Below are 12,203 nucleotides of genomic sequence, written 5' to 3' on the forward strand. Positions count from 1 at the left end.
TTCACACTTCCTGTAAAAAGGGAAGATCGCGTGCATTATACTTCTAGTACAGAAATTCTGATAAAGTAAGTTTTATTCATACCATTTTATATACATGGTCCATATATACATTTCACATATTAGTCGAAGCTCAAGTAATTCCAAAGAAAACTTAAATTATAACAACATCAAAGCGATTAATAGTAACTTCAACATCATCGTCTTTATAACATTTTTTTCTGCTTTCTGCTATCATAAGTGTCGCAAGTGTGAGTGTCGTAACATTTTCCAACTCTAATTTCAAACCCCATCTAATTCCATCTGTCGTGGGGCACTCTGGAATGTGCACTCGGTGCTACACCAGGTAAAATTGAGTCTCGTGTCTAATTGATACGATATAATCTCAAATTACTTTGTTTTTGAGAAACAGAGCACAGATTTTAAATAGGAAATTATATTATTTTAGCAATAAAACATCGCCAGGTGTGATGATTCTAAACGGGTTCATTCATTTCTGGGCATTCTAAAATAGACAATAGAAAAACAGTTAAAACCTCTTCGTACCTACTATTTTACGCAGTAAATTGCTTACCGGGGTTTCACTCATTGCTAACATTGTTGGCGTGAAACTTTCGCGAGAATTTTCCGGTGTAGCCAATTCTTCGATCGTTTGTTTGTCATGCGTCGTATCATCAGCAACTGGCTGTCGATCTTCTGCCACGGAATCGACAATCTCATTTTCCGCATCCGTGCCTTCAAACTCCTGCTCTAAATATTCGTGTTCCCAATCGTCTGTTGCAACATTTTCAGCTTCGAAGCTGCCCCGCATTTCACCGTGGCTTCCGTCGTTATGTTGTTCTTCTTCTTCTGCATCGGTTTCAGTGTTGATATTGGGGGAACAACTGTCCACTGTCTGTACAATAGTTTCTGGTGCAGTTCTTTGGCTGTTCTCTTCACCCATCTCAATATTGCTATCTAATCGGATTCGCTTCAGTATGGGTGACATCTTGCTGCTATCATGTTGATCATCCAAATCGTCTGGATCTTCGATTTCAGGCTTGTCGAAACCTAGACCGCTAGCACCACTTAAAAATTCGTTTGTTGTTGATGATGCTGGTACCGCTACTAACCTTCTTGCATCTGCATCCGGCTGTTTTTCACAGCTATGCCACGTTGTCTTTTTGGATATGATTTTTCCGCGTTTAGTCACGATCAGCGTGTGGGTACATGGCCTGTTGCGACAACGATAAAAGCGGATTCCATCCCAGGTCCGTTTCCGTAACGAGTATTGTACACCCTTGTACGTCAGGAACTTATCATTTGTTGTGGTCGAGTTTTGCATCGAATATTGTGACCTATTCCCATCGACTTCGGCACCTGGAACGTGCTGCTTGACTATCTGCGAAGTGTACGACGGGATCGGCGGTTTAGCTTGCACCTCTTCCGTTGAAGCATTGAGCGCTGGGTGTGTATGCGGCAAGTTATTGTACGACATTATTGTCCCGGACGGGTAGCACAAAATGCCGGATTCACATTTTTCCTCGATGCGCTTACAGCATCGCCAGTACTGTACACCGTCCCTACGGGTGAGATAAAAGTTGTATCTATTGCCTTGGAACCATTTCGTCCGCAAGTTTCCGGTACTGCTAGGCACAATGGAGTTAGACACCGACAATGATACAGGCAACGAAATGTTTAAATCGTTTGACAGCTTTGAATGATTCGGTAACTTTGGCATTCGATGGCGAAGGACGTGCTTAGTGGTACCGTAAACCAGTTTCCCATTTGGTTTTCCATACACTTTAGCCTTACACTTCGGGTCGTCCGTACACTGCCATACCACTGTTCCATCGTCTTGCGTGTTAAGGTATAGGTAGGAACGTCCATCCATCACTATCAGCTTTGTCTGGGAGGTATCCATTTTGCCGTTGTCGGTGACTTTGGGTACCGAATGGTGATGGGTACCCATGACGATAACGCGGTTATTGGGCAACAATTCCAACGTAACAGAACAGCGATCGATGGATTTACTCTTATCCTTGTTTAACACGTTATTGTAACAGTAGAACACCTTCGTATCATCCTGGAATGTTTCTGCGACATTGGCGTAATATAAGTAGCCTTCAAACAGTATCTTGGTTTTCTTGCCGGAACCGCTGGGCGATAAGGTATTAAAGTCTGCCGATCCACGACCAATGTCCCGGCAATCGGTAAGATCGGGCCGTTCGTGAGCGTGTTGGTTTGGTGTCATTACTCTCAAACTGCCGGACGGTAGCAGCTTTACCGAAGCAGAACAATCCGAAAATAAGCAACTGTAAAACTTGTCGCTATCCTTTCGATAAGACAGCGGGACAAATTCGTACACATAATCTTCATATAGGAGCTGATTCTTGTTCAGATAATTTTTCACAAACGTATAATTCTGCGTTATGATCACGTCGTCGCTTTGTCCATCGTTCTTTGGTACTGCAGTTTGTAGTGTACTACTGTCGATGCCACTTGCAAGATCACGCTCGTCCACATTGTCAACGCTCTGGTCTTTGCGCGCACTACTGTCGAGTTGTTCCGAACTCGTACGGTTACAGCTATCAGAGGTACTGGCGGTATTAAATGGTTTTTCGATTTTTGTAATAGCATCTTCTGGAAAAGGTTCGTGATTATGCTCCGCATCATAACGGTGATATATTAGCTGCGTTTCCATATCCATGTAAACGGAACCGGTGCAACCTTTTATTTTTTGATAGCGGCATCGATAAACGTGCAATCCGCATGACAGCTTGTTATGGAACCAGTATCTGTGGCCTTCGAAGACCATTGAATTTCCTAAACAGGATCGCACAAACCTGTAATCAGCAGATCCCGTTTTGGAACAATCGGCAAGCCTCGCCTGTTTCGATGCTATCGCCCGCTCGGTCAAAGGTTTCAGCTGATTTAATCCAGGTTCGTTGTCGGATTTGTCATTAAGTAGCGTTGATGGATGATTGTGCGATTCGTTCGAACATTCGTATAGTAGCCCAGTCGCATCTACCTTCACTGTCACAGTACACTGGTGTGAACGCGAACACACACAATTGTAGTACGTCCAACCGTTTCCTTGTTCCTTCCAGGAGAACTTGTATCCCTTATAGAAAACGGTGTCTAGTGTGTGTCCTATTAGCTCGTATTTTCTAGTACCTTTAGTATTTAATAACGCTGGTAATCGTTCTATTTCTTGCGTTTCTGGCGGCGGTGGACGATGGTTGTGTGTTGGGTCCGTTTCGAAGTGTATCTCGCCCGTAGTCAGGATGGATAGTTCTACCGGACATTGGTGACGGCTATTCCATAAGACACAGCGCCAACGCTTCGGTTCATCGGAGTTTGCTTCCCGTTTCTGACAGATGACAACGTATCGATGTTTTTCATAGTACAAGGTATCGATGCCATCTCTTTTCGCTATCTGATACGTAGGTACGGAACTTTCTTCTACCGACTGGTCATCATAATGCAACGAACTATGGCTTCGCTTAACCGTTTTTTGTACGGGATTCACTGTACCGAGAGCATCATTCGCTCCATAAAACACATCAGTCGTTTCCACGTCGTGGGTTTTACCCTTCATGCCGGAAGGCGTTTTCCGGGGACTGCTGCTTTTCTGCACTGCTATTATCGACGAATTAGTCGGTTCATGGTTGTGTTGACGTCCATTTTCATACTGTACGATCGCACCGTTGTTGCTGCAGAATAGAGCCGCACGACAGGCCCTCGCTTTGAACATAGTGCAACGCCAAAACTCTCGTCCATTCTTGATAGTTTGCAGCTTGTATGAATAGTTTTTATGACAGATTGCTTTTTTCCCATCAGTATGGCTTGTGGACAGCTTTGGTGACGTTTTCGTTTTCCCGCCAAGTACGTTTTTATACAATCCGTTCACCCAATTCGACACAAACTGACTTAAATTTCTGGCCGGCGGAGTCAGTTCACCTAGGATTAGCGGTTCAGCTCGATCAATATATTCCCCGTTAATGGCATGATTGTGTGGCATTACTTCTACTTTCTGCTCAGTTTGCACAACGCGACCATCTTCCGTGAAGGTAACGTGCGCACTGCATGTCCTATTAGCGCGACATTTCCAACTGGAGTTGCCGTTTACGTTAAGATTGCGCAACGAAAACCGATAGCCCTTGTACACTAACGAGACTTGGCCCCGGTCATTTTTGAAAAGCTGATATTCTTTGCTATGGTCTTCTGCGCTGTCGCTGGTTGAATATCTTTGTATTTTGATAGGGCTTTTCCGTTTACTTTTTTCATTGCTGCCGGTGGTGGTAGATGTACTAACGAGGGAATTTGGATGATCATGATCCGTTTCGAAAATCACGCTTTGCGAGAACTCACCACCATCCGTTTCTTCGTACTGAATTTTCACCAACGCAGAACAACGGTTCAGTTCTGCACACTTATACACGACGGTACCGTCAGAGAAAGATTTAACCTTCTTCATAAGATTTTGTTTGTAGGTCAGCATATCACCTTTTACGGCGAGTTTAGCAGCGGTTTGCTTTTTGATTGGTTGGTTTTGTGCAGATACCGATGAAAATTTATCCGGATACTGTAATGGTTTCGGTAACTCGTCCAATGGTGGATGATGATGGGTTGCATCGCGGTAAACAGCGCATGTACCATCAGCATGTAGGATTGCTTTCGCTGTACAATCCGATCGTACCATGCAACGCCAAATTGTAGATCCGTCAGGACGGGCATTTTCTTTGCTGTAGCGATTGCGCTGGAAGATCAAACTTGTTCCATTGCAGCGATTTAAAGCAAAAAAGTAATCATGCGTAACATCTTCGTTATCCATATCGTCAACCTGGTTAGTTGACTCATTTTCTAACGTTGTGTCATTGGCTCCATCATCATCGTTATCATCACCATCATCCTCTTCGTTATCACAATTGTTGTCTAAATCTTCCGGTAGTTGCGGGTGGTTGTGTTTCTGAGCATCCATTTCTATACTTCCATCTTTCAATATCTTCACCGACACACGGCAGGTTTTTTTATTCATTTGACAGACCCACTTCACGGATCCGTCCGTACGAATTTTCATACTAGAACGAGAGTACCGATATCCTCGGAACACTAAACTCTTTGTAAGCCTACGGTTTTTGACATATCTGTAGTAAGCTTTACCTGGAGAAATCACTATTTTGTCAGTAGATTTATTGGCCGGCACGTCAGAAACGTCCAACATTGTGTTCAGGAGTGTCCGCATGTTCGCTTCAGGATCATCCTGTTCCTCAATGCATCCGTTGAAGTTAGCTAAACTAAGCTCAGCGTCATTACCGTCATTACTGAAGCTTGCATTTGGTGATTGCTTTTCACTTTCATCCGGATCACCGCTAATTATGGGGGTATCATCCATGAACGCGCTAGGTGGTGAATGATCGTGATCAATATCATCGAGCTTGGCAATCGTCTCGTCGGAGTGCATCACAATTCCAGCACGGCAACCTTGATTTGCTCGCGAACAACGCCACGTCGAGGTGCTGTCATTGCGAACTCCTTTTCTATGGTATCGGTAACCAGCGTGTATGAGCGTGATGCCATTTTTTCGGTTGCGCACATAGTACCATTCATTGCTTACAAACGTTTCGTCATCCATATGGTATGTGCTTTTTTTTACTGGAGCTACTGTAATTTGTTTCGGTGGTTCAGATGTTGGATCAGTCGGACTGTGATTGTGACGTCTTTCGTTTACCCATTCCAACCTGCCATCGGGATATTGGTACAACCCGGCACCGCAGGTTTTTTTGTTCATCCGGCAGAACCAACTGATAGCTCCGTCTTGACGCGTTCGAACCAAGCAGTATCGGTATCCTTGGTAAACCAACGCCTTATTGCCCTTCTTGTTTGTTGTAATATGATAATTACGCATCGATTGCATCTTAGACGATACTTTCGCTGTTTTACCACCAGCAGAATATTTTGCAACGGCACCACTGTTGTCAATTGGTTTGCGCATAGTATTGCTCGTTTTACCGCGTATCGTTAACGGTGTGCTAGTGTTGGAGTCATTTCCCGAACGGAATGTTTTTTTCCCAACACTATCATCACCTTGAAACTCTTTTTCTTTGATAGGGCTAGTGCCTTGGATCATATTTCGGTTTATCGTTTTGTTGTGTTTCGGTCTGTCATGATCATGTTTAAAGTCACGCAAAACATATGCAACACCATCCGTTGCAAGGATAAGCTTCACTCTGCAAATGATTCCTACCAAACCTGTACAACGCCATAAGCTCATTCCATTCGGTTTGTTGTAAGCTTTCACGAAGCGAAATCCATCAAGAACGAGTGCTTCACCTCCTTTGAACGTGGGCAGAAGATGATATTCAGTTGTTCCCACACTGTTCTCGAGAATGTTCATGGTGTTCTTAATTGGTGAATGATCATGATCTCCGATCACCTCCACAAGTCCATCCTCGTATTGTAATGCTGCAACACCACACATATCGTAGTTTCGTCTGCATCGCCATTTGACTACCGTAGCGGAACCTTCTTTCTTTGTAGATTCTCGTACATACAGGTTTCCATCGAAATGCAGCCGCATTCGACCGTTGCCGTTTTTTACCATCTTGTATTTGTAACTTCTTCGGACGACTCCTAAGGCGTCTTTTTGGTCTAGTGGCAGTTTGTTCTTTCCAACATCACTCGACGGGGGTCGCGGCATTGACGAGTTAGTATCAATGGTCTGTCGCGCGATTCGTAATTTAATTTTGGCCGGCGAAGAATTATCACCAAACGGCTCACCACCTTCTGTACTAACGCTTGCGACATATGGCTTCGGTGTATTACTTGCCACGTCCTGTTTGCCGTGTGTATGAATCCCAACGGTTTTGAATTTGTTGTCTGCAGTTTGATATAAGGCTGCCGAACAACTACCTTTGTACAATCGGCACTTCCAGTACGTAGTTCCATCGACATTTTTATGTTTCATGCTGTATTTGTAACCTTTGTAGACGAGTGAACTACCTTTTCTGATGTTCTTCACATAATGGAACGACTCGTCATCCGACTCGTGGGATGCTGGTGATACGTTTTCTAATAAACGCAGAATCTCCATATCGGTAGCATCGTTTTCTACTTCCCTGCTGTGCGCATGCCTTATGCCATTTGTTTCCAAGCCTTTGCTGTATTCTTCCTGAAAGACTGCAGCTTCACAGCCCTTTATTCGACAGCGCCATTGCATGTTATGCCCATGAACGTACAGGAATCCATCTTGCATTAGACAAACTAAATTAGTGCCGTTGTACACCTCCCGATATGGTCGTTGCTCTTCTAAATCATCTTCGGAATTCGTTGAATAAGAGCAATTATCTATTAGTGGTATCAGATTGGTGTTGCGAGCAATGGTATTGTCGTCTTCCATTTCAAAATCATTCCAATCGTTCGCCCCATCGTCGATGTCCTGCGGTTCTTCTTTGATCGGTAATTCGCAGAAAACTTCATTGTTCTGTTGATAGAAATAAGCAATGTAATTCATGTGCACATGTCTCCTCACAACCCTTACTCTACAGCAAAACTTACATTTTCGTACTCTTCGTTCATATCTGCGTACGATATGCTGTACTCATCGTGTGTCCGTTCGGGTATCAACTCCAGCAAATTTTCATTATCATCTTCATTAGAATTGGCAACGTCGTCCTAAGAAGATAATAAAGTTCGTCAATCTTTCTCATTGCAGGCATATAAAACAATGAAGATTCTTGTTTTACTAGAATTCCCAATGTTACCTCAGTGCTTGCAAAGATTTTCTATGCATTATTGAACTATTATACATATAAATACAGCATCTAGAATCCGTACCAAGCCCGCTAACAAGATCAGCAGTACAGTAGCCTCAATGTCTAAAGATCTTAGATGTTTTTTTAAATTCTTTTTACCAATACTTAAAATCGTCAACCATAAATTGTACATCTTCAAGCTCCAACGATCTTGGGTACAAAATCTTCGCGATCTGTATTTCTCTCTCGCTCTGTCTCCCGTTTGCCAACGAACGCTTGGAATACATTTGACATGTGTCCGTGAGCGCAATATGATGAAACTAACTCATGGCAAATGAGACAAAATAAAACGCACACATCGTCGTGAAAGAAGCTGCTTTCGTAACCTCCATTTTCAGATATGTAGCAAATACCTGAAAATATCGCCCATGGAAACTTTACGACTATTCCGAATTACGAGCCGAAACCTCACAATGTGCTATTGGGAATTCGAAGACATTGTGTACTTGAAGCAATTCTACGCTGTACAAACACAATCGACGTCAACGTCATTTCATATACGTCCACCATCGAAAATACCCAGGAATACACGGGTACTGGAACATGCGCACGTATTTCAACACCAGATAGTGCGCTGCAGAAACAAAAGCGATAAATAGAATATCAAAACGGAACTCACCTCGTAAGGAATAGTGGAATCCACCGCACCAGATGAGTCAGCAACGAGGGGAGTTGGTTCGTCCACGGTTGATTCTAATACACCATACGATTGCTCAGCAGCGTCCATCGGGAAGAAATCAGCAGCGCTTATCTCAAATCCTTCCGAATCTATTTCCTTCTTGATGTACTTAGGGGGAATTAATGTGGACGTCGGAGCTGCAAGATTTTTTCCTCCCAGGCATTTTTTCGAATTCTTGTGTTGTACATCATTGTTGCGGCACTGTTCTCTATAGCGATGGAACTCTTCAATTTTTGCCACACAGCTGTAACATATCAGGGCATCCGGGTCGTTGGCGAAGGTGATCTGTGTCGAAAGTACCCGCACAGAATAAGCATAATGTAGAGAAACATAGGAATAGCATTGACCATTAGATACGCAACAATATGCGGTAAGAACTCTACGTCGTCTCGCATCGCATACCGGATGAAGGCTAGCTATCATATTCATGCACGATTCAGAATCAGGGTGTACATACCTCAACAGTGGTACACTCGAAAATTTTGCTTATAAGCAACTCCTCCGTGTAGCCACCGGGAAAAAGTTCCTGCAGATGGCAGTTGCCTTTGAAACACAACCGGCAACAGCCATTGGAAGTATTGTGTCTCGGCATTGTGTAGTTCCTGTGGGATTGGTCCAATGACTTGTGGGCAGCTTCTTCCATGGTATCTACCGGCAAAAAGTTGCTCTGCTCGAAATTCTCCATGATCCAAGATCTCCGAGATTCACTAAATTTCACTCTGTCACCTTCATCAGTTTCGCGTTTTACACTATTTCGCAAATTCTTGATACGTCTGCGAAGGAACACTTCGCTACAAATTCCCGAATGCTATCTGCGAGAAGAGCATCAAGTTATTCTTCACCAAAGTTGGACGTCCAATTTTCACTCGATGGCCTAATGCACAATGTCAAAAAGCACGATGTTCACCACTACACTCGCAGACGTATCAAGTGTGTCGTACAACAAGACACAGCCGTCGGTGAAGTGCGAGTCCTCCTTTCTGCAATGATTTGTTTTGCCTGGCAGAAATTCCTGGCGTCACAGAATCATTTACGCGGGAACTGGAAGCACCAACACAAATGTACATAACTTCGACTCGCACTTGTTCTTGAGGGTGAAACCATGACCAGGTCCTTTTTTGCAAGGAGTTACTCTCTGTCTTGAATTAATCCTGTGCGAAATCCGAACAACTTCCGCACCGAAAACTCATTCATACTGCCGTTCGCACTGTTTGGAAGACAGTTCATGAAGAAAAAAAGGTAAACATTTTTTGTCTCCATGAGCTGTGGTTGTCAAATTTATTCCAGCGATCGACCATGTTCCTTTGTGCTTGATGTGATGATCCAGATTCACGATCAGCAAAAAACAGCATGCAATCACGAAAGGGAAGAATTAGAATTTTCGTGAGTTTATATGTAGTTAAACACGTTCCTTCTTGTGTTAATATGCTGCTTTATTTTTGTGCCGCACAGAAATAAACGTACGTCATGCGGTCGACGCGTTTACGTCGCATGTTTGTACACTTGAACATGGATTTGGAACACCGGTAGAACACGTCGTTTTCATTTGGATTATAGAAATGCATGTTTGCAACTAGGCGTATTATTTCATTTATTGTTTCATTTTCTTGAAGGCACGCACAGGAGGTGTGTAATAAGCAGTGTTTCGTTGAACGCTACGATTTCGTCCACCAATTGTAACTTTTAGTCACTCATACTTTAGTCACGAACTGTAGCCTGCTATCGAATCAGCGCCGGTAACCGGTTGGCATTAGCGATACGGTCCCAGAACATAGTTCCAAACGCTAGAGGCCACAAACGAGGTGGTAAAGCAGATTGCCATAGTCCATTCCGGCGGTCTTTGGCATAGCGTTCTGCCTTGGCCAGTGTGCGATAGTACTGGTACAGGGCAACAGCATGCACATCTTTTCGATTTCGCGTTGGCTTCGGCACAGTAACGGAGAGTTTGGCAAACCCCAAACTTAGCAGTGCTTCGCCAATGTCGATGTGCTTTTTTGATTCTGTCAGATAGACGCGGCATTCGGCGTGCTTTTCGCTGAATGATTGCTTCATTGGGATGAAACTGACTTTTTTGCCATCCACAACCGACTGCAGCCAGGAGTATCCGTTTGCGTTTATAGCGATACCATCTATCTTGATCGGGATAGTTTTGCTTGACCAGAAAAATATCTTCGCGGGTGGATGGTGTTGCACAACCAGCAGCGGTCCATACAGTTGTGATGGTTCAATTTTACTCACTCGTCCGAATTGTTTTATTTGTTCACGGATGAAGTGATCTGGTATATCTGATGATTTGCCGAAAATAGTAAACTGTAATGTAAATTCGGATAAGTAAACAGGTAAGATTTCGGAAAGAATAATTTGCATACGCATGAACTTACGGGACGTATTTTCCTGTAGGCCACAATAAGCAAAAGTCCAGATACCGTATAGCTCACGAGCTGTGGGTTAAATAAATATAAATTGGAATCTTCGGTAAAATTATTGGTTTAAGATTTCGGCGCTCTAAAATATACGTTTCAACTAATGCGTACATTTCATGGGTAACGGTATATTACACTCAACCCCACGATAAATCCACTTTGCACGTTATCTACTCTCAGCTCTTTGATTCAAATTTTAAGACACTGCATTAACATTTTACAATTAATGTATTGCATCAACTTGGACACTTACCTCTACTCCTTTTGTATCTTTACGCATAAAGTTGCAGAATTGTTCCCACAAGCTTGTCCCAGTGTCGGAATTTGATTCGGCTGCCATCATATTCACAATATTTGCTTTAGGATGATGATCTCAGGATAGTCCGAAGGTGAAGGTCAGTTGTGCACAATGACGTCTAAATGGATACGGCCAGAAATGGTTGGATCAGTAGTTATGTTAAAATTAGGCACTTTTCGGATTTGCGTTTGAAGAAACTTGGTTGCACCGAATAACAACTGAAGCAGCTGACAATTTCATAACAAACTCATGACGTCAGCTGACTGACGGCTGTCAATGCTTGTTGCTGCAGGGCGGGGAAATGTGATTAACCCTTAACAATCAACAACCAATCTATTAAATAGTGATGGGTAAAATCTCTATTTCCCCAAAGCCAGATGAATGAAAGTGCGTCCAAATTTCTCCGGCCTTTCGATCCGATCCGAAAAAATATGGAGTAATGATACTGTCAAAATATCTAAACTAGTTCGGTGCATTGAGGAGTATTCGGAATAGTTCAGAGTACTCCGCTGATTCCTGTTTTGTATTTATTCGTTTCTACTGTTCGTTTGCTGTTGCCTCCGAAGTCGACTCCGGCTTTGTATTACGACAGTGGAGAACTTCCAAGCTCAGAAATCTTTAAATCCGGATTGTTGTTGGAGTCGAAATCGAAGTACAAATCGAAATGCATGTACAATACTTACCCAAGCGTAGACCATATACTGTATTGTAGAATATAAATGAAGACAATCAATTGATAAAATGCAGTGGAATAACCTTCGTGAAAAATTTAAAAAAATGTGATCCGAACAGTTAACAGAAAAACTGGAAAAAATACTCATCTTATCCGTCTTCCAAACCGAGATAACCGAGTCAGTCCTAAACACATTTAGCTGGAAGTTACATCCTTATTGCTGTAATTGATTGTTGGACACGAGTGATATTTGAATATAGAGAAGAATAACACATTGTACAGAATGAATAACAGAACATTGTACAATTGACAACTTATAGAAGTTATTGCACTAACT

At 42.9% G+C, this 12,203-nt stretch overlaps 2 protein-coding genes across 2 annotated transcripts; both read right to left on the reverse strand.

Moving 5' to 3' along the window:
• Positions 1 to 67: 67 nt before the first annotated feature.
• LOC128310647 (uncharacterized) lies at positions 68 to 9,270 on the reverse strand. Its single transcript, XM_053047344.1, has 6 exons — positions 8,930 to 9,270; positions 8,413 to 8,757; positions 7,537 to 7,653; positions 2,557 to 7,462; positions 572 to 2,517; positions 68 to 502 (listed from the first exon to the last, which is right to left on the reverse strand). Exons 1-6 carry the CDS (start codon positions 9,155 to 9,157, stop codon positions 488 to 490), a joined length of 7,557 nt encoding a protein of 2,518 aa, XP_052903304.1. The 5' UTR covers positions 9,158 to 9,270; the 3' UTR covers positions 68 to 487.
• Positions 9,271 to 10,026: 756 nt separating this feature from the next.
• Positions 10,027 to 11,406, reverse strand: LOC128297760 (uncharacterized). The gene is made up of 3 exons (XM_053033453.1): positions 11,149 to 11,406; positions 10,854 to 10,913; positions 10,027 to 10,782 (listed from the first exon to the last, which is right to left on the reverse strand). Exons 1-3 carry the CDS (start codon positions 11,236 to 11,238, stop codon positions 10,192 to 10,194), a joined length of 741 nt encoding a protein of 246 aa, XP_052889413.1. The 5' UTR covers positions 11,239 to 11,406; the 3' UTR covers positions 10,027 to 10,191.
• Positions 11,407 to 12,203: the final 797 nt, after the last annotated feature.

Source organism: Anopheles moucheti, chromosome 2 (assembly GCF_943734755.1).
Source record: "Anopheles moucheti chromosome 2, idAnoMoucSN_F20_07, whole genome shotgun sequence".
Taxonomy (NCBI): domain Eukaryota; kingdom Metazoa; phylum Arthropoda; class Insecta; order Diptera; family Culicidae; genus Anopheles; species Anopheles moucheti.